The sequence below is a fragment of the Siphateles boraxobius genome, unplaced genomic scaffold, assembly GCF_051911475.1.
Source record: "Siphateles boraxobius isolate OS27281-9 unplaced genomic scaffold, OSU_SipBor_1 77, whole genome shotgun sequence".
NCBI lineage: Eukaryota > Metazoa > Chordata > Actinopteri > Cypriniformes > Leuciscidae > Siphateles > Siphateles boraxobius.
This window is the reverse complement of record NW_027509205.1, coordinates 23,862,501-23,889,137: the sequence shown is the minus strand read 5'-3', so window position 1 is coordinate 23,889,137 and position 26,637 is coordinate 23,862,501. Positions and strand designations below refer to the sequence as shown.

The window sequence follows — 26,637 nt, the reverse complement described above, 5'->3', positions numbered from 1 at the left end:
ATTCGAGATATTTTAAAGCATGATAGAAAAAAACGTTTAAATGCGTAATTTTGGTGATCAAAGATGAGTTTTAAGGGATAAAATAATAGACTACAATGGGGCTTTAACGCCGTTGTTTTTAACTGTTAATGCTTTATTGTCACGATAACTTGCCGTTAACAACACAGGAGAGATGGTCAATGGCCGATTGTTAAAATAATTGCTTTTATCGGCCGATACCGATTATTGTCCGATATATCGGTGCATCCCTAATACAAGTAGAGGCTAAAAGTGACGTCTTTACAAAATTTTTAATAATATTTGAATACAGATTTTTGTAATTTATTGCATAGTTGCCTAAACAGTACCAACATTATGTCGGCCCCGATCCGGCCCGTTTGCACCAAGAACGATAACTATAAAGATATAGTTCTAAAAATTGACCTCCATATTTAAGAATAGCAGAGTTCACACTATTGCAATAGCTTCACTCAAAACAGCATGCTGAGGACATCTGCTGGTTAAAGCCTGTAAATGCAACAAGAACTGCAAATACATGTTCACAGACATTGTACACACTTTGAAACAGCAGCCCACGAGCTTAGAATAAACAGACTGTTATCAGTCTTGGTGTGAACAGCCCTTTAGTAGTTTTAGTTTATGATGCGCATGAATGTGTGTGTGTGTGTTTACCATCATGAAGACGAAGCTGATGGTCATGAAGATGTTAGCGATGGCCACCACCGTCTGATCCGCAGAGATGGCCAGAGTCATGGCAGTCGCCGTGTACGAGACCATCATGATGGAGAAGAGGAAGATGAAGAACGCCTCCACCGATGCCTTCAGGCCTGGAGAACCAATCACAACACAGCATCAAAGAAGACTCCACACACTCTCACTCTCTCACTCACTCACTCACTCACTATCACTGACTATCTATCACTCACTCACTATTTATCACTCACTCATTCACTATCACTCACTAACTCACTATCACTCACTATCACTCATCACTCATCACTATCACTCACTATTACTATCACTCACTATCACCATCACTCACTATCACCATCACTCACTATCACCATCACTCACTATCACCATCACTCACTATCACCATCACTCACTATCACCATCACTCACTATCACAATCACTCACTATCACTCACTATCACTCACTATCACTCACTCACTATCACTCACTCACTATCACTCACTCACTATCACTCACTCACTATCACTCACTCACTCTATCACTCACTCTCTATCACTCACTATCTATCACTCACTATCTATCACTCACTATCTATCACTCACTCACTATCACTCACTCACTATCACTCACTATCTATCACTCACTATCTATCACTCACTATCTATCACTCACTATCTATCACTCACTCACTATCTATCACTCACTCACTATCTATCACTCACTCACTATCTATCACTCACTATCACTCACTCACTATCTATCACTCACTATCACTCACTCACTATCTATCACTCACTCACTATCTATCACTCACTCACTAACTATCTATCACTCACTATCACCATCACTCACTATCACCATCACTCACTATCACCATCACTCACTATCACCATCACTCACTATCACCATCACTCACTATCACTCACTATCACTCACTATCACTCACTATCACTCACTCACACTCACTATCACTCACTCACTATCACTCACTCACTCACTATCACTCACTCACTATCACTCACTCTCTATAACTCACTCTCTAGCACTCACTATCTATCACCCACTATCTATCACTCACTATCTATCACTCACTATCTATCACTCACTATCTATCACTCACTATCTATCACTCACTATCTATCACTCACTATCTATCACTCACTCACTATCTATCACTCACTATCTATCACTCACTATCACTCACTCACTATCTATCAATCACTCACTATCTATCACTCACTCACTAACTATCTATCACTCACTATCTATCACTCACTATCTATCACTCACTATCTATCACTCACTATCTATCACTCACTATCACTCACTCACTATCTATCACTCACTATCTATCACTCACTATCTATCACTCACTATCACTCACTATCACTCACTATCACTCAATATCACTCACTATCACTCACTATCACTCACTATCACTCACTCACTATCTATCACTCACTATCTATCACTCACTCACTATCAATCACTCACTATCACTCACTCACTATCTATCACTCACTCACTATCACTCACTCACTATCAATCACTCACTATCACTCACTCACTATCTATCACTCACTCACTATCAATCACTCACTCACTCACTATCACTCACTCACTCACTCACTAGTAGGCCACAGCTGGCACAGATGGTGCGCAGATGTCAGACAGCACACACACACACACACACACACACACACACACCGATCATCCAGTAGGCCACGCAGCTGAAGATGATGGCAGGGATGGTGCGCAGCGTGAGGATGTCAGACAGAAACTTCGACAGAAAGTACACAGACACTCTGTAGTAGCCGCTGATGTACTCGTGGCTGAGACACAACAACAACAAAACATATAATTATTAAATATCTCCATTATAGTCACAATAGTAACCGTACATAAAACATCACACGAGCCAAAATCATTGCCGCTAATAAACAAAGCACTCAACCTATAATATTTCGGTGGAGTTTATTTCACCCCCTGTAAATAGCGTGTGTGTGTGTGAGCATGTGTGAGTGTGTGTGTGTGTGTCTGTGTACTTACACAAACAATTTCCTCTCTGAGATGAAGAGTTCAGCTGATGAAACTGAACTAAAGCACTGATTAGTAGTGATGAAGAATAAGGCACCGATCCTGAAACACAGACAGACACAAACACACACACAGTTATTACAGAACAAACAACTTGAGTTTTTCACTGGCTGAAGGAAAATATGGGATTCACACAATATTTTGACACTTATTTCACACAATATCATTAAGTAAATTGTTTTTCATAAGACGAGTGCGATGCTACAGCTTCTGTTCTGTGATTCAAACACTGATGAACGTGTTTCGTACCGGTTCTGAATCCCACTCGAGTTTTCCTGCAATCCGAAAAATATCGCTCCAACCACCAGAGCCAGGAAGATTATCACCCCGATCTGGAGGAACAATACTCACATTAATATAGAAACGCCAATTAAACCTTCATCTTTTTGTTTTCTTTCATTTTCTTTTTTTCTTTCTACTTTCTTACTTTTTCTTTCATAATTATGAGATAAATATTTAAAATTATGACTTAAAAAGTTATAATGGTCATACCAAGTCTAAATTAAGAAATACAATTCTAAATAAACTTATAATAAAGATATATAATCAAGTTCTTAATCAAGTTATAATGACATAAAATGTTGAAATTATGATATGCTAAATTAAAATGACTAAATAAAATTTGAAATTGACAAATTCTAATTATGACAAACAGTTGAAATTGACAACTGTTAAAATTACGAAATAAAATTAACAAAGTTTGACAAAAAAGGTTTAGATAATGACATACTAGGTTAAAATGACGAAATACAATTTGAAATTGACAAATTCTAATTATGACAAAAACTTTAAATTGACTGTTAAAATTACGAAATAAATGTTTTAATTGACTTAAATTCTAATTATGACATAAAATGTTGAAATTATGACATTCTAAGTTAAAATTACAAAATAAAATTTAAAATTTATTTTAATTCTAATTATGCCATAAAGTTGAAATTATGACATATGAATTATGTTTGACCGTTTGATATGTCAATCTTGACTTAGTCTCGTAATTATGACACACAATTTCAACGTTTTGATGTGTTCAGCTGTTGAGCGCCTGACCTGAGCGAAGGAGGTCTGCGGGTTTAGCATCAGGTTCCGGAAGGTTCTCTTGAGGACCCAGTTGAACTGGTGGAAGAAGGACGTGCTGTAGGTGATGGTTCTGGTTTTGATTTTGACCTGAATGCTGTTCGCCTGACCCTGAACGATGCGCTCCAGTTCACCTTTGGTGTGTTTGTAGTTGGAGCTGTTCTTGTATTCCTCCACTAAACGATCCTCGATGCCCTTCAGAGATGAACTCAGCTGATCCTGATCCAGTTCTGGCATTCACACGCATGTAGAGATTCATCAATCATTCAATTTGAAATTTACTTAAATTCTGATGATTGACATAAAAAGTTGAAATTATGACATACCAAGTCTAAAATACGAAATAAAATTCAAAATCGACAAATGGTTATATTTATGAAATTAAAAGATGAAATGGACTTAAATTATGATAATGACAAAAAGTTGAATTTATGACATACCAAGTCTAAATTAAAAAATAAAATTAAAAATCGACAAATACTTACAATTATGAAATAAAAAGTTGAAATTATGACATACTGAGTTAAAATTACAAAATAAAATTTGAAATTGACTTAAATTCTGATAATGATCTAAAAAAATTAAATTATGGCATACTTATTTCTAAGTTATGAAATAAAATTCAAAATCGACCAATTGTTATAATTATGAAATAAAAAGTTGAAATTATGACATACTAAGTTAAAATTACGACATAAAATTTTAAATTGAATTAAATTCTAATTGTGACATAAAAAGTTGAAATTATGACATACCAAGTCTAAATTACAAAATAAAATTAGAAATCGACAAATAGTTATAATTATGAAATAAAAATTTGAAATGATGACATACTGAGTTAAAATTACAAAATAAAATTTGAAAATGACTTAAATTCTAATTATGACAAAAAGTTGAAATTATGGCATACCAAGTCTAAATTACGAAATAAAATTCAAAATCGACAAATAGTTATAATGATGAAATAAAAATTTGAAATTATGACATACCAAGTCTAAATTATGAAATAAATTATAATTCAAATACGTTTCAAATTTATGACATAAAAAGTTGAAAATATTGACATATTACTTATGTTTGACTGTCATAAAATGTCATAACCTGTCTTTGTCTCGTAAATATGACTTAGTACGTCACAAGTTCAGAGATGAACTCAGCTGATCCTGGTCCAATTCTGGCATTCACACGCATGTAGAGACTCATCAATCATTCACACATACATGATCCTGCACTTTATCCTTTACTTAAACTATTACAAATGTGTTACTAAAGGCTTGAAAAAAAACACATTACAAATGTTACATGGAAATATATTAAGTTTATATTAGGTTTAAAATATATTAAGTAGTACTAAAATGACTAAAACTAAAACTGAAATAAAAATAAATTAAAGCTAAATAGAAATACTTAAAGAATTACAAAAATGAAAAATAATTTTCTAATGTTATTTCTGAAGGATAAATATTATATAGTAGTATATATTAAATAAAATTAATTCGTTAAAATAAGCTAAATGTAATATTTACATTTAGAACCCCCCCCCCCCCCCGTAGTATAATTAAATGTGTGCTTCAACTTTCATTTTCAAATTCTTCAATTTGATCGATTAATGTACGAATAAAATTACGAAAATAAGAATACTTTTCTCATGATATTTATGAATGATGTATATTATATAGTAGTAAATATTAATTCAAATTCCACTATAGTTATATATATCCACTGTGGTAATATATATCAGTGTGTGTGGATATTATTTGAATGGGGGGTTCTTGACTAAAAAAAAAGCAGCAAAGTGGCCGTTTATACAGCGAGACTGCAGACACACAGAAGGGGAGTGTGTGTGCGTGTGTGTGTGTGTGTGTGTGGGTGTCGTACCATCACTGTTGTGTAACTTGTTGAGAGTGACAGCCGTTGAGTCTCCATTGATGACATCCAGGAAGAAATCAGCAGGGTTGTTATGAGGTTCACAGGTGTATCCTTACACACAAACAGAAGACATGAGAGAGAGTGTGTGTGTGTGTGTGTGTGTGTGCAAGTGTGTGTGTGTGTGTGTGTCTGTGTGTGTGTGTGTTCTCACCGATCTCACTGAAGTACTGCAGGGCGTCCTGAGCCGGCCCGTGATACACCATCCTTCCTCCCACCAGGAGCGTCAGGCTGTCGAACAGACGGTAGATCGAGTAGCGCGGCTGATGGATGGAGAGGATGATGGTGCGACCGCTGAGAGCCATTCTGAACACACACACACACACACACACACACGCTTAAAAGACAGAATGTCTGTTTATGTTCATCTAAAAACACACACACACTTACTTACACACACACACAGACATGCACGCTTAAAAGACAGAATGTCTGTTTGTACACATTCTCATACTCGTTTTTACACTTATAACATATGACAGAGTTAAGCTTAAGCAACATTACACAACCAAGAGTGCTGTTTTCTGAATGCCATCATGATTGAAAAAGACACTGATTTCAAGCAACAGTTAAAAAAACAAGTTAATATTAAGTCACTTACATTTTAGACACAATATTGACTGTTTTTGTTCTGTTTCAGCAGCGAAAATAAGTTACAAACAAACATCACAGCAGAACCATATTGCATCTCACAGCAACATTCAACCGAGTTTCATCAATGAATATTCAGCGCTTTAAACTTACTATAACAACAAAATTAACAATTCCTCTGACTCTCGCATGCTTTTCAAAACCTTCTCCTCTCTTCTCAATCCTCCTCCATCATCCTAATAGCTTACGGTTTTCCCACATTCTTCATAACTAAAACAACCACCATCAGCGGCAAATTTACCAAACCACAAACTGACACCTAGATACTGGAGTGCCTCAGGGCTCAGTGCTGGGACCACTTCTCTTCTCCATCTACATCTCATCACTAGGATCTCTCGGTAACGCTTCCTTTTACAGTCCTGCTCCCCATGTACATACTATGTACTAGTAATTACAATAACTGGGTAATAACTAGGTACTAACCCTGAACCTACCCCTAAACCTAACCTTAACCCATGTACTTACCTTATATTACCCAGTACTTTCTTAAGTAAGTACACTGTAAATACAAGTAAGTTAACGCACTGTAAAATTAAGCATTAGTACCCAGTACTTTCTTAGGTAAGTACACCGTAAGTCCGTGGCCATTTTCTGCAACACTTGATCCATTCATTCTAACACTCTCTCTTCTATATCTATTTATAAAAAAATGTTAAGTACATATACTGCGTTAGACTTAACTGGGAAGAAAAACTGGGTCATAGCACTTATTATTGTCCTATTATTAGTTTTACTGCTTCTATTGTTCTCATTTGTAAGTCGCTTTGGATAAAAGCGTCTGCTAAATGAATAAATGTAAATGTGAACTAATAATTTGAGTCACAGATTCAATGACGCATTCATAAACAACTGCCTCATTCTTGAATGAATCAGTCATTTGAATGAATCGTTTGAATGAATGACTCAATGACTCACTCATTAAGATGGTCACCTGCCGCCACCTACTGATGGTTTAGTTTTGTGTTTTAAAGTAACATTCTTTCCACAACATTTCTTATTTGTTAGGGTTAGTGTGGAAGTGTGTGTGTGTGTGAGTGAGTGAATGTGTGTGTGTGTATAAGTGTGTGTGCATGAGGTTGACTGTGTGAACGCGTGCGTGTTAGTGTGTGTGTGTTTGTGTGTGTGTGTGTGTGTGTGTGTGTGTGTGTGTGTAAGTGTGTGAACACACTTCTTCAGCAGCATGAGGACAGAGTTGGCAGTGCTGGCGTCGAGGCCTGTTGTCGGTTCGTCCAGGAAAAGCACTGATGGATCGATGATCAACTCCATGCCGATGTTCGTCCTCTTCCTCTCTCCTCCCGAAACTCCACGAATCAGCTGCGTGCCCACCTGTGAACCAGCCAATCAGAGCAGCCTTGAGCCAAAGCAACGCCCTCTGAACACAATCAGCAACTACAACACTGGCTTTGTTAAATTACTAATATTTCCCATCACTAAATGACAAAGATCACCACACTTACACTCACACTCACACATTCACTCACTCTCAGTCACACTCACTCTCACACATTCACTCTCTCACTCACTCTCACACATTCACTCACTCTCACTCACACTCACACATTCACTCTCTCACTCCACACACTCCGCACTCTCCACAATCACACTCACACATAGTATTTTTATGGTATAATGATTATAACTGTGTATAAGTGTGTGTTACCCGTGAATCTGCCACTTTGCTCAGGCCGAGCTCCTGGATGAGTCTCTCCACCTTCTCATCTTTCTCTCGTTGTCTGATCGTCTTCGGCAGCCGTAAAGCGGCTGAGAAACGCAGATTCTCCCGCACGGTCAGCGTCCCCATGACCACATCATCCTGACACACACACACACACACACTCTCAGTGTTTATACCGTGACTGAGCACTTTCTGAACACACACAATTTTAGACGGAAGTAGAGTGTCTCGTGACACGGCTGGCGTGATTTGAGATTAGATTAAAGAGTTATTAGATTTAGAGGAATTCAGACTCCTGAAGAAAACAGAACTTATACGAACTCTATTACACTGTACTTACTTTTAAACATATTTAAATTATGGAAAAGCTGCTGCTTTAAAGTAATCTATCGTAAGTTCCTCTGCAGTCAATAATTGAATTCCTTAAAACTCATCTTTGATACTCAAAATTACATATTTAAAGTTTTTCCAGCGAAAATTATTTATTTTTTGTTTGTTTATTTGTGTGTATCTTGACATTGTTAAGCACTTTGGTCAACTGTGGTTGTTTTTGAATGTTCTATTCAAATAAAATTGAACTTCTTCATGGCTTAAAATATGAATGTAACTCGACACCCTTGCCTCATTTAGTATGAGCGGACACATGATTATGCAAATTAGCCCCGCCTCCACTCACTCCTGGATTACCTGATTCACTCGCTCAACTTTACTGTTGTAAACGCTACACAATGTTTAATTTTTTGTTTGGTTTAATTCAGTCATATATGTTTGAACCAGAAACTGATTTAGAAGATTAAGAGCAAATTCTACAGGTTCGTCTACAAGTCGAGTGCATGACATTAATTAATATGACTAGCCTTTTGCTTGACTACGTTATCAAACGGCTAAAATGTGTTTGCTAATGTCACAAAAAACATGTTCCCGTTCACCATCTCCGCCCTCTCATTGACGGGTTTGGTCACATGATTGTGACGGTACTATAAATATGCAAATGAGCCCCGCCTCCACTCACTCACTCAGCTCAGAGATCCACTCGTTGACGATCACACGTTGATCTGATTGGTTACAAGGTAGTTTGTGACGTCAGAAACACCAGCGATTTCAAACTGTGTTTTTGAGACTGTCTTTGGTTCACTGCAGTTTTAAGGAGGAAATACTCAGCAATGCTGTCGACTTATGAATTTACACATGGTTTGTTTTAAAGCATATTAAAAACACCACATACAAACACCCAGACAGCAAATTATTGTTGGACTAGATCCGGCCCACATCTGGTACGCGTTAAATGCACATGTTGCTGTCTGGGCAACATTAAAAACTTCATGGAACCATCAATGCAATGCCAATTAATATCCTTTATTTTTAAGTGTGTTGGGAAGGAAAATAAACTAAACTGCTCAAAAGTTACACTCCTACTACTCTAATATTAGTCAGCAATCTCACAAATCTCTTAGTCATGACACATGTTGTACAGAAAAACGAGTTCAACTTCCTCTTTTAAATGCTGAAGTCAGTTTTAGAGTCAAGCATGAGTATTAAAGTTGAACAGTTGTGCTGGAGACATGAATGATTCCTCAGATCTCTGTGTTTGTGCTTACAGAATGTGAACCTGTACACTGCAAAAAAGGCTTTTCTTACTCAGTATTTTTGTCTTGTTTCCAGTCCAAATATCCAACATTTCTCAAATCAAGATGCATTTACTAAAGTAGTAAAATGACGTAAGATATTAAGTCTTGTTCTCTGGGGAAATAAATAAAAAGTGAGTTTTTGCTTTAAAAAACCTAAATTATCTGCCAATGGTATAAGAAAAATAATCTCAATTCAAACAGAAACCGCATTATTATTCTCACCCCATTGGCAGATTATTATTTTTATTTTATTTTTTTTAAGTAAAAACACCCTAGAAAACAAGACTTAATATCTTATGTCATTTTACTACTTTAGTAAATGCATCTTGATTTAATGCATCTGCTTGATTTTGGAAACAAGACAAAAATACTAAGTAAGAAAAGCATTTTTTTGCAGTGAACTGCATTGATTTGTTTGGAAAAGTGCTATATACGTAAATAACATGTACAGCTATAGTTTATAGTTTATACCTGCACTACATATCCCGACAGACACTTGAAGTTTGGTGGTTGAGGAGCTCCATCTATCAGAACCTCTCCGGAAAGACCAGCGGGATCCTTACGAGCCGCCAGAACATCCAGGAACCTTCATTAAAACATATAACAACATCGTCTTGTTTTGGGTCATGTTTCATGTCAGGTCTCTGTCATGTGATCCCCTGTTTTAGTCATGTGATCCCCTGTTTTAGTCATGTGATCCCCTGTTTTAGTCATGTGATCCCATGTTTTAGTCATGTGATCCCATGTTTTAGTCATGTGATCCCGTTTTAGTCATGTGATCCCGTTTTAGTCATGTGATCCTCTGTTTTAGTCATGTGATCCCATGTTTTAGTCATGTGATCCCATGTGAGCCCCTGTTTTGGTCATGTGATCCCTGTTTTAGTCATGTGATCCTCTGTTTTATTCATGTGATCCCCTGTTTTAGTCATGTGATCCCATGTTTTAGTCATGTGATCCCATGTTTTAGTCATGTGATCCCATGTTTTAGTCATGTGATCCCCTGTTATAGTCATGTGATCCTCTGTTTTAGTCATGTGATCCCTTGTTTTAGTCATGTGATCCCCTGTTTTAGTCATGTGATCCCCTGTTTTAGTCATGTGATCCCCTGTTTTAGTCATGTGATCCCCTGTTTTAGTCATGTGATCCTCTGTTTTAGTCATGTGATCCCATGTTTTAGTCATGTGATCCCATGTTTTAGTCATGTGATCCCCTGGTTGACTGTCTTGATTATGTTCACAGGTGTCCCTGGTCTAGTCATTAGTCTTGTGTATTTAAGCCCTCATGTTTGCTGTGTGTTTGTCAAGTATTGTTTGTGTAACCACTGTTTGTAAGCGTTCTATTCTTGTCAATGTTTTGAGTTCATGGCATTATTTTATACTGCAAAAAAAACTTAGTATTTTTGTCTTTTTTCCAGTCCAAATATCTAAACATTTCTTAAATCAAGATGCATTTACTAGATGAGTAAATTTTTTTTCTGAAGTTTTCAAAATGATCTGCAAATGGATGGATGGATGGATGGATGTCTGGGATGGATGGATGGATGGATGGATGGATGGGATGGATGGATGGATGTCTGGGATGGATGGATGTCTGGATGTCTGGGATGGATGGATGGATGTCTGGGATGGATGGATGGATGAATGGATGGATGTCTGGGATGGATGTTTGGGATGGATGGATGTCTGGGATGGATGGATGGATGGATGTCTGGATGGATGAATGTCTGGGATGGATGGATGGATGGATGGATGTCTGGGATGGATGGATGGATGTCTGGGATGGATGGATGGATGGATGTCTGGGATGGATGGATGGATGGATGTCTGGGATGGATGGATGGATGGATGTCTGGGATGGATGGATGGATGGATGTCTGGGATGGATGGATGGATGGATGTCTGGGATGGATGGATGGATGGATGTCTGGGATGGATGGATGGATGTCTGGGATGGATGGATGGATGGATGTCTGGGATGGATGGATGGATGTCTGGGATGGATGGATGGATGTCTGGGATGGATGGATGGATGTCTGGGATGGATGTTTGGGATGGATGGATGTCTGGGATGGAGGGATGGATGGATGGATGTCTGGGATGGATGGATGGATGGATGTCTGGGATGGATGTCTGGGATGGATGTTTGGGATGGATGGATGTCTGGGATGGATGGATGGATGTCTGGGATGGATGGATGTTTGGGATGGATGTCTGGGATGGATGGATGTCTGGGATGGATGGATGGATGTCTGGGATGGATGGATGGATGGATGTCTGGGATGGATGGATGTCTGGGATGGATGGATGGATGTCTGGGATGGATGTCTGGGATGGATGGATGGATGGGATGGATGGATTGATGGATGTCTGGGATGGATGGATGGATAGATGGATGGATGGATGTCTGGGATGGATGGATGGATGTCTGGGATGGATGGATGTCTGGGATGGATGGATGGATGGATGGATGTCTGGGATGGATGGATGGATAGATGTCTGGGATGGATGGATGGATAGATGGATGTCTGGGATGGATGGATGTCTGGGATGGATGGATGTCTGGGATGGATGGATGGATGGATGGATGTCTGGGATGGATGGATGGATGGATGTCTGGGATGGATGGATGTCTGGGATGGATGGATGTTTGGGATGGATGGATGTCTGGGATGGATGGATGGATGGATGTCTGGGATGGATGGATGTCTGGGATGGATGTCTGGGATGGATGGATGTCTGGGATGGATGGATGGATGGATGTCTGGGATGGATGGATGGATGGATGTCTGGGATGGATGGATGGATGGATGTCTGGGATGGATGGGATGGATGGATGGATGTCTGGGATGGATGGATGTCTGGGATGGATGTCTGGGATGGATGTCTGGGATGGATGTCTGGGATGGATGGATGGGATGGATGGATTGATGGATGTCTGGGATGGATGGATGGATAGATGGATGGATGGATGTCTGGGATGGATGGATGGATGTCTGGGATGGATGGATGTCTGGGATGGATGGATGGATGGATGGATGTCTGGGATGGATGGATGGATGTCTGGGATGGATGGATGGATAGATGGATGGATGGATGTCTGGGATGGATGGATGGATGTCTGGGATGGATGGATGTCTGGGATGGATGGATGGATGGATGTCTGGGATGGATGGATGTCTGGGATGGATGGATGTCTGGGATGGATGGATGGATGGATGTCTGGGATGGATGGATGTTTGGGATGGATGGATGGATGGATGTCTGGGATGGATGGATGTTTGGGATGGATGGATGGATGGATGTCTGGGATGGATGGATGTCTGGGATGGATGTCTGGGATGGATGGATGGGATGGATGGATTGATGGATGTCTGGGATGGATGGATGGATAGATGGATGGATGGATGTCTGGGATGGATGGATGGATGTCTGGGATGGATGGATGTCTGGGATGGATGGATGGATGGATGGATAGATGTCTGGGATGGATGGATGGATAGATGGATGTCTGGGATGGATGGATGGATGTCTGGGATGGATGGATGGATGTCTGGGATGGATGGATGGATGTCTGGGATGGATGGATGGATGTCTGGGATGGATGGATGGATGTCTGGGATGGATGGATGGATGGATGTTTGGTATGGATGGATGTCTGGGATGGATGGATGGATGGGTGGATGTCTGGGATGGATGGATGTCTGGGATGGATGGATGGATGGATGGATGTCTGGGATGGATGTCTGGGATGGATGGATTGATGTTTGGGATGGATGGATGTTTGGGATGGATGGATGGATGGATGTCTGGGATGGATGGATGTCTGGATGTCTGGGATGGATGGATTGATGTTTGGGATGGATGGATGGATGGATGTCTGGGATGGATGGATGGATGGATGTCTGGGATGGATGGATGGATGGATGTCTGGGATGGATGGATGGATGGATGTCTGGGATGGATGGATGGATGGATGTCTGGGATGGATGGATGGATGTCTGGGATGGATGGACGGATGGATGTCTGGGATGGATGGATGGATGGATGTCTGGGATGGATGGATGGATGGATGTCTGGGATGGATGGATGGATGGATGTCTGGGATGGATGGATGGATGGATGTCTGGGATGGATGGATGGATGTCTGGGATGGATGGACGGATGGATGTCTGGGATGGATGGATGGATGTCTGGGATGGATGGATGGATGGATGTCTGGGATGGATGGATGGATGTCTGGGATGGATGGATGGATGGATGTCTGGGATGGATGGATGGATGGATGGATGGATGTCTGGGATGGATGGATGGATGTCTGGGATGGATGGATGGATGGATGTCTGGGATGGATGGATGGATGTCTGGGATGGATGGATGGATGGATAGATAGATCTTACGATGATTTCCCGCTCCCGGTCGCTCCTAATATGGCGTTCAGTCCCGGCTTCATGATGCCACTAGAGAAAACAACACAGAATTATCTAATAATTATCACCACCTCATTTTCTTCTTCATCATCATTATATAATAAACATTTTTTAAAAAAAAGCCAAACACACGGATTCTGATTGGATGAGCCGCATTCAAAGCTATAGTGAAATGCAGTTTCTTTTTGGGAGACAAGATTATTTTAATATTAATATTTTAATCTACTATATCACTGCAAAACACCGGATGAATGTAACGAGTCATAATTAATATTCCCTCGTAATCCTCAGAGTAATAGTTAAAGTTACTGGAGGAAACACTCTGACGAGGGCGATAGCAGAGCGCATGGGTCTCATCGATGCAGATTAAATACTTTCATAACTTCAGATGAGGAAATAAACATCAGCACTTATACAACCAGCTCACACACACGCACGCACACACACACACACACACACGCACATAGGCACGCACACACACACACACACGCACAGCACACACACACGCACAGCACACACGCACAGCACACACGCACAGCACACACGCACGCCCACACGCGCACACACACACGCACGCACACACACGCACGCACACACACACACACACACGCAGGCACGCCCACACTCGCACACACGCACGCCCACACTCGCACGCCCACACTCGCACGCCCACACTCGCACACACGCACGCCCACACTCGCACACAGGCACGCCCACACTCGCACACACGCACGCCCACACTCGCACACACGCACGCGCACACACACACGGGTTAATGATCACACTGGGATGAGCTGACAGCAAACACAGGAATACTGTACAAGGGTTGAACACACACAGGAAAATCTGATAAATAATTCACTCTCACAATAGAGGAAACACTCAGTATTTCAAATGACAAAGTTAAATGAAGTTTTCAAAAAATTTAAAATGTCAATTCTGAAATAAGATTATAGTTTTTGCTGTACTGAATGTGTCAATTTTAAGAAAAAATTAAAAATATTAGGGGGGAAAATCATAATTAATTGAAATAAAATATTGAGATAATAATATTAAATAGATCATTTATATTTAATATATAATTAATATATTATTTATTTCTTACTATTATACGATGTTTGTTTATATATATATATATATATATATATATATATATATATAGAGAGAGAGAGAGAGAGAGAGAGAGAGAGAGAGAGAGAGAGAGAGAGAATTATATTATACTAAATAATAAATATACTGCATAAAAAGAAAATTATGTTCTGTTTTATAAATATTAATATTGTGTTTTGACAAGATGATTTTCATTATAGTATTAGAGTGATGAGAATGTGATTTTTTTTGCAATGTTATTGAAAATTTTAGGGGTAAATATAAAAATAATTTAGGAGTGCTAAAAATACGCTTCATTTCAATTTTCATTTTCCAAAATAAAGTACTAATGTTTTGCTCTTGGAGTGTAAAGCGACTGCGAGTGACTGTAAACAGTGATGAAGCCCGTCTGACTGTTCCTGATTTATATCTGTGACGGACTCTTATCTGACGGCAGGAGTCCAGATCTGACCGACAGCAAACACTGCAAACTCTGAGATAAAGTTGAGTTTCAGTTTGTGTTGTGTTGTGCTTGAGCTTGTGTTTTGTTGTGTTTGCGTTTGTCTTGTGTTATGTTGAGTTTGAGTTTGAGCTTGTGTTGTGTTGTGTTTGAATTTGTCTTGTCTTGTGTTGTGTTTGAGTTGGAGCTTGAGCTTGTGTTGTGTTGTGTTTGAGTTTGTCTTGTGTTGTGTTGTGTTTGAGCTTGAGCTTGTATTTGTGTTTGTGTTTTGTGTTTGAGTGTGTTTGAGTTTGAGCTTGTGTTGTGTTTGAGTTTGTCTTGTGTTGTGTTTGAGTTTGACTTGTGCTGTGTTGAGTTTGAGTTTGTGTTTGAGTTTGTCTTGTGTTGTGTTTGAGTTTGAGTTTGTGTTGTGTTGTGTTTGAGTTTGAGCTTGTGTTGTGTTGTATTGAGTTGTGTTGTGTTTTAGTTTGAGTTTGAGTTTGTGTTGTGTAGTGTTGTGTAGTGTTGTGTAGTGTTGTGTAGTGTTGTGTAGTGTTGTGTAGTGTTGTGTAGTGTTGTGTAGTGTTGTGTAGTGTTGAGTTGTGTTGAGTTGTGTTGAGTTGAGTTGTGTTGAGTTGTGTTGAGTTGTGTTGAGTTGTGTTGAGTTGTGTTGAGTTGAGTTGTGTTGTGTTGAGTTGAGTTGTGTTGTGTTGTTGCGTTGTTTTGAGTTGCGTTGTGTTGTTTTTAGTTGAGTTGTGTTGAGTTGTGTAGTGTTGAGTTGTTTTGAGTTGTGTTGTGTTGAGTTGAGTTGAGTTGTGTTGAGTTGTGTTGAGTTGTGTTGAGTTGTGTTGAGTTGAGTTGAGTTGTGTTGAGTTGAGTTGAGTTGAGTTGTGTTGTGTTGTTGCATTGTTTTGAGTTGCGTTGTGTTGTTTTGAGTTGAGTTGTGTTGAGTTGTGTAGTGTTGAGTTGTTTTGAGTTGTGTTGTGTTGAGTTGTGTTGAGTTGTGTTGTGTTGTGTTGTGTTGAGTTGTGTTGTGCTCTCCCGTGTGAAAGTTCAGTGCTATTGTTCTTCAGAGACTTTCATGCGGGACAATGACCTGGAGACAGCGGGTGTGTGAACATGTGACACCGATCATCAGGTTATGAAAGTGTGTGTGTGTGTGTTCGGTAAACATGCACATGTGTAAAGTGTGTGTGTGCTCATCACAGGGTGTGTGTGTGTGTTTCTGCTGCTGTTTGTCTATGTAAATGCTGTTTCTACACTGTAAAAAATGCGTTTTGTCTTGTTTCCAGTCCAAATACCTAAAAATTCTTAAATCAAGATGCATTTACTAGAGGAGTAAAATTGCATAAGATATTAAGTCTTGGGAAATAAATTAAAATTAAGTGACTTTTTTCTTAAAAAAGCAAAATGATCTGCCAATGGGGTGAGAAAAATAATCTTATTTCTGTTTGAATTAAGATTATTTTTCTTTATTATTTTTCTTTCCCCATTTGCAGATAATTTTGCTTTTCTTAAGCATCAACTCACTTAATTTTGATCATTTCCCCAGAAAACAGGACATACAATTTTATATCATTTTACTTTTCTGGCAAATGCATCTTTATTTATTTATTTTTTAGATATTTGGACTGGAAACGAGACAAAAACACAAAGTAAGAAAAGCAGTTTTTGCAGTGAACTTTTATGTTTAAGTTTATGTTTCGAATGATTTGATTGATTGAATGATCTGTAAATGACCAAACCAAACGAAAGAAAGAAAAGAAAGAACTCAAGCCGGTGTATTTCTGAGGGCACGTTTAGCTGGAGTTGGTTGAAACATCTCCATACTTCCTTCCTTCAATTCACACAAGCCTTCCCTGGTGGTTTCCCCAATCACACAATCGCACAATCACACAATCACACAATCCCACGGCACATGTTACCCCGCATCACGTCCGCATGTTCTCAGACCTACGACCTCTGAAAGGATGTCAAATCCAGGAATGAAAACACAAGAATAACCGTTACTTCCATCACATTCATTCACTCGTTCACACAAGGGCCAAACGTGCCACCGTTCACATCGACTCCAGGTTTTCAGAGCGCACAGAAGAAGAGCGGGGCAGAAAACAAGTCTGAACAAGAGATCTGCTGGCCAACACAACACAACACTGAATACTTTTAAAGCAACACGTCAAATCAAACTCAGAATGAACCAGAATTTCATCAGTCTATGAAAACTACAGTATAAATCACAGCCTGCTAATGTCATTAACTGTCTCACATCTGATGAAGTTTGCATAAATTATGATGATAATTTTCATGTTTGTTACTGTGAAGCGGTTTTGAAACTATTTTAATTGTATAAAGCGCTATGGAAATAAACGTGACTTGGCAGCTTGAAAAAACTAGTATTACTATAAAAACAACTTGTTTACAAAAAACATACAAAAATAAATATAAAACACAAAAGAACGAGGGAACGAGTATTGCGTAATATCTTACACTATGGGGAAAACCTCTTTTCCACGAGATATTGAAGCCAAAAATTATCCTTAATTTTGAATTAATGTAAAACGCTGTGCGGCAGCACGCAGCAAGACATAGGCAAGACATAGGCAAGACATAGGCAAGACATAGGCAAGACAGCTCGCGCGCCTATTGGCTGCCCTGCGGCAACAGCAGCAGCCTATCGAAAGAGGCCCAGCGTGACGCTGCGCGCCCATTTCGTCACGTCCCGCCAGAGTAGGCGTGGCCTTGGCCTATAAATACGCTCGACAGGCTGATACAAACTGGTTTTCATCACTAAATGGGAACCAGCGCTGTTGTATGCATGGCAAGATACGCAGTACTCGTTCCCTCTCTAGAGAGAACCGAGGTTACGTTAGTAACAGAGTACGTTCTCTTACGAGAGCATCTCTCGTACTGCGTAATATCTTAGGCTATGGGGAACACAATGCAACACGCCGTGCGTACTGGGATCCGACACCAAAGTCTCAAGGGCAGTAGTCCCAAGGGCTCATATAGTGCATAATCACCGTAGACTCACAGAGAGTCGGAGAAGAGAGGCTGCAAGCATCATTCCCCATGAAATAGCATCCTACAGGAGCTAGTTATGTTAACAGTGTTTCACGCAGACAGGGTGAAAGTGTTCAGCCTGAACTGGGTATAAGTACGGGTTATTCAACACCCATGGAGCTGTTCTATCGATCAGTGAGCGATGCACAAGCAAAACTCAGCATTCTGCGCCGGCGCAGCGGGGCAGATAGTACTGAATTCTAGACCGACAGCAGCTTGGCCTGTAAGGCGGGAACCTCTCGGTTATAAAACCTTATAAATGTAGACGGCGAGGCCCAGCCTGCCGCCATACAGATATCTTGCAAGGAAATCCCGCTAGACCACGCCCACGACGAGGCCACGGCCCTCGTGGAGTGCGCTCTGACACCCAAAGGACACTGCAGGCCCTTAGAAGTGTAAGCCAGCGCTATGGCATCGACTATCCATCTGGATAGGCTCTGTTTTGATGCGGCCAGTCCCTTGGAGCGTCCACCAAACAAAACGAAGAGCTGCTCATTCTGTCTGAAGACAGACGAGCGGGACACATAAGCTCTCAGTGCCCTGACAGGGCAGAGGAGACTCGCATCCTCCTCCTCATCATGAACTGGGAGGGCGCACAGGGAAATAACCTGGGCCCTGAACGGTGTGTTGAGGGATTTGGGCACGTACCCGTGCCTTGGTTTGAGAATGACTTTTGAGTCATTAGGCCCAAACTCCATGCATGACGTGCTTACTGAAAGCGCTTGCAAGTCCCCTACGCGCTTCACTGAAGCGAGAGCCATAAGGAATACCGTTTTGAGAGACAGATGTTTCATATCTGACAAATGGATTGGCTCGAATGGGGCACCTTTCATGGCTTCAAAAACCGTAGAAAGGTCCCACACAGGGACTGAGGGGGGTCTGGGAGGATTCAGCCTCCGAGCTCCCATGAAGAATCGCACGACCAGGTCGTTTTTCCCCAGTGACTGACCAGACGTCGGTTTTGCAAACGCCGCTATGGCCGCCACGCATACTTTGAGCATGGATGGGGTTCTGCCCTTATCCAGCAGCTCCTGAAGGAAGGAGAGCACTTCCGTAACTCCGCAGTCTACGGGTGAAAAGCCCTGAGCTTGACACCAGGCAGAGAACACAGACCACTTTGAGGAATAGAGCAGTCTAGTAGACGGGGCTCTAGCCTGCGTGATTGTGTTTAACACTCCCTCTGGGAGGTTAGCGGGTACCCGTTGATGGCCCATGCATGTAGGGACCATAAATCCGGGCGAGGATGCCAGATCCAGCCCTTTGTCTGAGAGAGGAGGTCTCTCCTCACCTGTATCGGCCACGGGGCAGTGCTGGTCCGCCGCATCAGGACTGGGAACCAATTCTGGTTCGTCTAGAGCAGAGCCACAAGCACCACTGGGCATCTGTTTTCCCTGATTCGTTCCAGCACTTGAGGCTGGAGCGATACGGGGGGAAAAGCATAGAGGGGGCAGCGGGGCCATATGTGGGCCAGCGCATCCCTGCTCTTGGAGAAAAAGTTCGGACAGTGAGCGTTTTCTTGGGACGCGAACAAGTCCACCTGCGCTCTGCCGAATGTCTCCCACAGCAGTTGGATCGTCTGCGGTTGCAGCGACCATTCCCCTGCTGGGACATTGTTTCTGGACAGACAGGCTGGTCCCAGATTCAGGCGACCAGGCACATGCGCTGCTTTCAGTGAAAGCAGGTTTTTCTGAGCCCAGACCAGGAGGCGTTCCGTTAGCCTGTAAAGGTTTCGGGATCTGACGCCACCCTGGCGATTTATGTATGCCACCACTGACATGTTGTCCGACCGGACTAAGACGTGGCGGCCTTTTATCTGGGGACAAACGCGCCGTAGCGCGTTGTCGACTGCCAGCATTTCCAGACAGTTTATGTGTAGGAGCTTTTCCCGTTCTGACCACTGGCCAAAGAACGGTCTGCCCTCGAGCAGCGCTCCCCATCCCGAGGTGGAGGCGTCCGTGGACACCGCCGTCACACTCGAGGGAGTCCCCAGACTCACGCCTGACTGATACCAGTCAGCTATTTTCCAAGGTTCCAGAGCCGAAACGCATTTCATGTCGACCTTGAGGCGAAACAGACCAGAGGTCCATGCCTGGGGTGGAATTCGCACTTTCAGCCATAACTGCAGTGGGCGTAAGCGAAGCAGGCCCAGCTGAAGTACCGAAGATGCCGAGTCCATGAGGCCCAGCATTTTCTGAAACCTTTTGAGCGGGACTATAGAGCCGCGGCGAAAGGATTTCACGGCGCGCTGAATATCCAGTTCGGGCTCCGGCGACAGACGTGCTGTCATGGACAGTGAGTCCCGCACTGTTCCCAGAAAAGAGATTTTCTGGCTGGGAAACAGCGAACTCTACGCCCAATTGACTGTGAGACTCAGATTCTCGAGATGCTCGAGTAATGTGGTTCTGTGTTCTATGAGCTCTGAATGTGATCGAGCTAGAATCAGCCAATCGTCCAAGTAGTTCAAAACTCGCAGGCCCTGAAGTCTCAGGGGTGCGTAAATGTACGGGGTGCTAGGGATAGGTCGAATGGTAGGACTGTGTATTGACATGCCTGGCCTTCGAAGGCGAATTTCAAGAATCGCCTGTGACATGACACTATTTGTTTTGGAAAAAGGCGTCTTTCAGATCTATTGACATAAACCAGTCTCCCTGGCGCACTTGCGCAAGGATTTTCCTGGTTGTCAGCGTTCTGAACCGGCGCTTCATAAGCACTCTGCTTAGCCGTCGCAGATCTAGAATGGGTCTGAGACACCCGTCTTTTTCGGTACCAGAAAATATCTGCTGTATAGCCCCCCTTCGCTCTGATGCTGAGATAAAGGTTCTATGGCCCCTTTGCTCAGCAGTTTCGCTATTTCGGCTCGAAGTAGATGAGATACTTCATTGTTTACCGTGGTTTCGACTCGCGCCGTCTAACGGCGGGGAACTGTAGCGAATAGCCTCTTTTTATAGTGTTCAACACCCATTCTGATATCCCGGGAAGCTTGGCCCACGCCTCTGCGTGAATAGCTAGAGGTAGAATGAAATCCGGGCTCTGGCCGCGGCATAACTGCGGCCGCAGAGCTTCGGTGTGCTGAGACATAAAAACGGTGTTTACAGTGTGCGAGGCGGGAGGCGCGCCGATCACGGCGGGCAGCCTGGTCGCGCTCATTCTCTATGACATATTGTGGAGAGAAGCGAGCGGGACAAACCCCATGGGGTTGAGCGTGTCTGTGAGGGAATGTGGGCGCGGGACAGCAGGCACACTCACTGCACTGAAAACACCGTCGGCTTGTGCTAACTGAATGTGTGTCGGTTTCGTTTTTACAGAAATCCGAGAGACACGTATCGTGTAGTGTTTGTGGTCACTGTGTCGTGGGCACATTCACTACATTTATTTATTTTTTTGCACAATCGACATGAGTCGATTTTATTTGTGCTAGCCCTGAACTGTGGCGGGCTGTGTCTGTGTGTGGGAATGGGCACTGAGACGTGGGCATTCTTACAACACTCATAACACCATCGGCCGTGGCCGGAATACCAGAAAATACACTCTTTTTTGTGATTTATCTCGGTCGCCGTAAAAAAGGCGTTTGTGTGCAGGCAAGCGGGCTGTGGTACCGGCTTGTTTATTGCGAAATACACTGGAACAGTCAGATTGTTTGGAACTGAACGAGCGAGAAGTTTCGGTGGAGTCTGGCCGCGGCGAGACTTAAACACCGTGGGTCTTAGCTGACTGTATGTGTGTTGGTTTCGTTTTGCAGAAAACGTGGCACATGCAGTGTGTAGTGTTTGTGGGCACTGGGTTGTGGGCACATTCACTACATTTAATGCACAATTGACATGAGTCGACCTCATCTGTGCGAGCCCTGCACTGTGGCGGGCTGTGTTTGTGTGTAGAAATGAACACTGGGCTGTGGGCATTTTTATTACACTCATAACACCATCGGCTGTGGCCGGAATACCAGAAAATACACTGCTTATATGATTTCTCTGGGTCGCCGTGGAAACGGCATTTGTGTGCAGGCAAGCGGGCCATGGTACCGGCTTGTTTACTGCAAAATACACGGGAACAGTCGCATTTTCTTGGAACTGAACGAGCGAAAACTTTCGGTGCAAGTCTGGCCGCGGCGAGACTAAATTTTATCCACTTCGAGAGCTGGGATCGAACATGGGTCTCTCGTGCGAAGGCTTTGGGTTTCGCCACTGAGCCACAGGGGGAAACGACAAAAGCTTAAAATAGCTTGAGCAATTAAGAGAGCGTCATCACAGTTTTCTGTGTGTTGGCGTTTGTTTGCAGGCATGCGTGTTATACAACAGGCTCATTGCTGCAATATTGACATTTTCAGCCGCTCAAACTAAGAGGAGCTGAGAAATGTTTGAGAAATGGAGATTGGTCCGACCTCGGCAGGACTAAAAACACACCCTTTCCTCATTTCGCCGGTGACACATGCCCAGAGGGGGCGGGGTAGCTTTCTTATAACGTAAAGAAAGCTTCCCGCGGTTTTGATGCTGGCCCGTTTCCCTGACAACTCGCGGGCAGAAGGGGGGAGGTTCACAGAGCTCGCCCAATCCTCACTGTCCGTCGCCAGGATAGAGCAGCTGGCCTTCTCTACAGATGCAGCTATCTCGTCGTCATTAATGGCGGAAGCGGCGGCGCGCGGCGGCCGTTGTCCGTCAGTGAGCGACTTGATTGAAGCTGGTGAAGCTGGCGGGCGAACCGGCGAGTTTTCACGGCTGGAGAAGGCTCGGGGACCCGCTGAGTACGGCGCTTTGCGGCGCGGCACTACAGCGGGCGGGAGTCTCACTCACCATGGCAATAGCTGGCCTTCTCTACAGATGCAGCTATCTCGTCGTCATTAATGGCGGAAGCGGCGGCGCGCGGCGGCCGTTGTCCGTCAGTGAGCGACTTGATTGAAGCTGGTGAAGCTGGCGGGCGAACCGGCGAGTTTTCACGGCTGGAGAAGGCTCGGGGACCCGCTGAGAACGGCGCTTTGCGGCGCGGCACTACAGCGGGAGGGAGTCTCAGTCACCATGGCAATAGCTGGCCTTCTCTACAGATGTAGCTATCTTGTCGTCACTAATGGCGGAAGCGGCGGCGCGCGGCGGCCGTTGTCCGTCAGTGGGCAACTCGATTGAAGCTGGTGAAGCTGGCGGGCGAACCGGCGAGCTTTCATGGGCTGGAGAAGGCTCGGGGACCCGCTGAGTACGGCGCTTTGCGGTGCGGCACTACAGCGGGCGGGAGTGCAGACTCGGAGAAAAAAATGCCAGGCAAGTCCTCAGAGTCACCATGGCAATAGTTCCACAGGAACAAAGCATCTTTAAAAGACGCTGCTCTTTTAGATAAAGAGAAAGAGAGAGAGAGTGTGAGTCGTGACGGCGAACACACACTCTAGCAGTGAAAAAGGATATTAACGCCGGAAAGCGCAGTAGGTACGGCTGAAGGCGGCGAGGTGAAGGCCAGCGGCTTCAGGCTCGAAGGCTCGTCCTGCAGTAGGCTTACTATCAGACGGCGCGGCTTCTCACTCCGGATCCAGCGATGCAGTAGTGCTTCGCTGAAGAGATGAAAATCAGTTTGTATCAGCCTGTCGAGGGTATTTATACACCAAGGCCACGCCTATTCTGGCGGAACGTGACGAAAAGGGCGCGTAGCGCCCCCATTGGGTATCACGTCACGCAGGGCCTCTCTCGATAGGCTGCTGCTGTTGCCGCAGGGCAACCAATAGGCGCGCGAGCCGTCTTGCCTATGTCTGCATGCTACCGCACAGCGTTTTACATTAATTCAAAATTAAGGATCATTTTTGGCTTCAATACCTCGTGGAAAAGAGGTTTTCCTCATAGCGTAAGATATTACGCAGTACGAGAGATACTCTCGTAAGAGAACAAAAAATACATAGATGCATGCAACAAACAACATGCATACTAAAAAATAAAATAAAAACATGCATATAAAAACACCCATAAAAGCATGCATAAAAAAACATAAAAAATAAAACCATGCATAAACAAATATAGAAAAAAATATGCATATAAAATATTAAAACATGCATACAAAATTGTGGGTCCTGATAATGGCAAATGTTTGATGTTACCAGTAAAAAGTAAAAAAAACAAAAAAAACATTATTTTAAATATATCTAGTCTGTGAAGAGTGAAAGCATATTAGTCTAAAATAATTCTGTTTTCAGCTTCAAAATCATGAATATTTTTATTCTGGTGTCTCTATTGTCCTGTGCTTTGGGTTTCCAGCCTATTCATTTACACCCACACATTTTGTATTATGATAAACAGTAAATTTTTTGTTAACCTTTTAATAATAATTGTATCTGATTTTATCAAATGTCTTAAATCGCAAGTATTGCAATAATATTGTATCGTGAGTTCAGTATTGTGAAATGTATTGAATCTTGACATGAGGGTGTTACACCACTAATATAAAACATAAAAAAATAAAAGCATGCATAAACAAACATACAAAAAACATGCATACAAAAACATACAGAAAAAACATGCATACAAAAAAACTAAAACATTCATACAACAACAAAATATGCATACAAAAAAAAAAACAAACATGCATACAATTACAAAAACATAACATGCATACGAAACAAAACATGCATACAAAAACATTTAAAAAAAACATGCGTACAAAAAAACAAAAACATGCATACAAAAAAATACACAAAACAAAAACATGCATACAAAAACATAAAAAACACACAAAAACATGCATACAAACAAAAACCATGCATACAAAAACATAAAAAACACACAAAAACATGCATACAAACAAAAACCATGCATACAAAAACGTACAAAAATAACACAAAAATCATGCATCATCTTTGGAAAATTGTAAATCCACATTACTTTTATACAAAGTTTGAGTTTCAACGAAAGACATACCGTGGAAGGTACATTTGTGTTATTAAGGAAAGGAAAGCATGTTTGTTGAGCATGTGGGAGTCATTCACTAATATGATGGGCAAATCTGCGGATTGTGTTACTGCATCATAGTTGCTGTAATATTTTTCGTCTTTTGTTTTTGTTTTATTTTTCCAAATGTGTTTATTTGTTTGTGTTATTGTCCCTGACATGTTAGTGTGTAACCACCTGACACAAGGAATATTTGTATTATGGACTCACTTGAGGTCGATGAGGATGTTCTTGCGCGTGACCTTCCTCTTGCAGAGGAATCCGCTCTTCATCTTCACGTTATAGTTGATGTCGTGAAAGCTCATGGTCGCTCCTCGCCGGGACGCTGAAGAAGACATGCTGGTGGACACATGAGTTCGGGACACTTTATTCTCCAGACCCTGGACTCCCGTCAGCTGAACATCCGTATCTGCCATCGCAAACCCTGAGGAACAGCAGACCTGCAACATCAGCTTATGTGGAGAACATCACAGCAGCTTCACACTGCACACACGCTGTTCCTACGCTCCATCAGTGCCTTGTGGCCAGTCCAAATATCAAACATACTACATGAGTAAAATCACTAATCAAAATTATCAAAATTCAGTGAGTTGATGCTTTAAAAAAGGAAAATGATCTGCCAATGGGGTGAGAAAAATAATGTTGTTTCTGTTTGAATTAAGATTATTTTTCTGACACCATAGGTGGATAATTTTGCTTGTTTTAAGCATCAACTCACTTAATTTTGATTAATTCGCCCGGAAAACAGGACTTAATATCTTATATCATTTTACTCATCTAGTAAATGCATCTCGATTTAAGAAATTGTACATATTAGGACTGGAAACAAGACAAAAACACTGAGTAAGAAAAGCATTTTTTGCGGTGTAAGCCAGGAAATTCAAGTGTATTCATATAGCATATTTCAAACGCTATGGCAATTCAAAGTGCTTTACACAGAAATTAATTAAAATAATCACAA

The 26,637-nt window shown here is 42.1% G+C and overlaps 1 protein-coding gene across 3 annotated transcripts in view; it reads right to left on the bottom strand.

Annotated features, from left to right (window-relative positions):
• The window catches only part of abcg2a (ATP-binding cassette, sub-family G (WHITE), member 2a), a 33,776-nt gene that overhangs the window by 5,932 nt on the left and 1,207 nt on the right, over positions 1-26,637 (bottom strand). For 2 of the 3 annotated variants that reach the window (XM_077218641.1, XM_077218642.1), the window contains exons 2-13: positions 25,887-26,100; positions 14,145-14,204; positions 10,220-10,334; positions 8,106-8,258; positions 7,614-7,771; positions 5,949-6,100; positions 5,747-5,848; positions 3,842-4,098; positions 3,041-3,123; positions 2,744-2,833; positions 2,402-2,526; positions 673-827 (exon numbers count right to left, since the gene is read on the bottom strand). In XM_077218641.1, the coding sequence (XP_077074756.1) occupies positions 673-827; positions 2,402-2,526; positions 2,744-2,833; positions 3,041-3,123; positions 3,842-4,098; positions 5,747-5,848; positions 5,949-6,100; positions 7,614-7,771; positions 8,106-8,258; positions 10,220-10,334; positions 14,145-14,204; positions 25,887-26,092 (1,656 nt within the window). In that variant the 5' untranslated portion in view covers positions 26,093-26,100. The remainder of the gene's footprint in view (positions 1-672; positions 828-2,401; positions 2,527-2,743; positions 2,834-3,040; positions 3,124-3,841; positions 4,099-5,746; positions 5,849-5,948; positions 6,101-7,613; positions 7,772-8,105; positions 8,259-10,219; positions 10,335-14,144; positions 14,205-25,886; positions 26,101-26,637) is intronic. The other variant, XM_077218643.1, reaches the window with a different exon arrangement.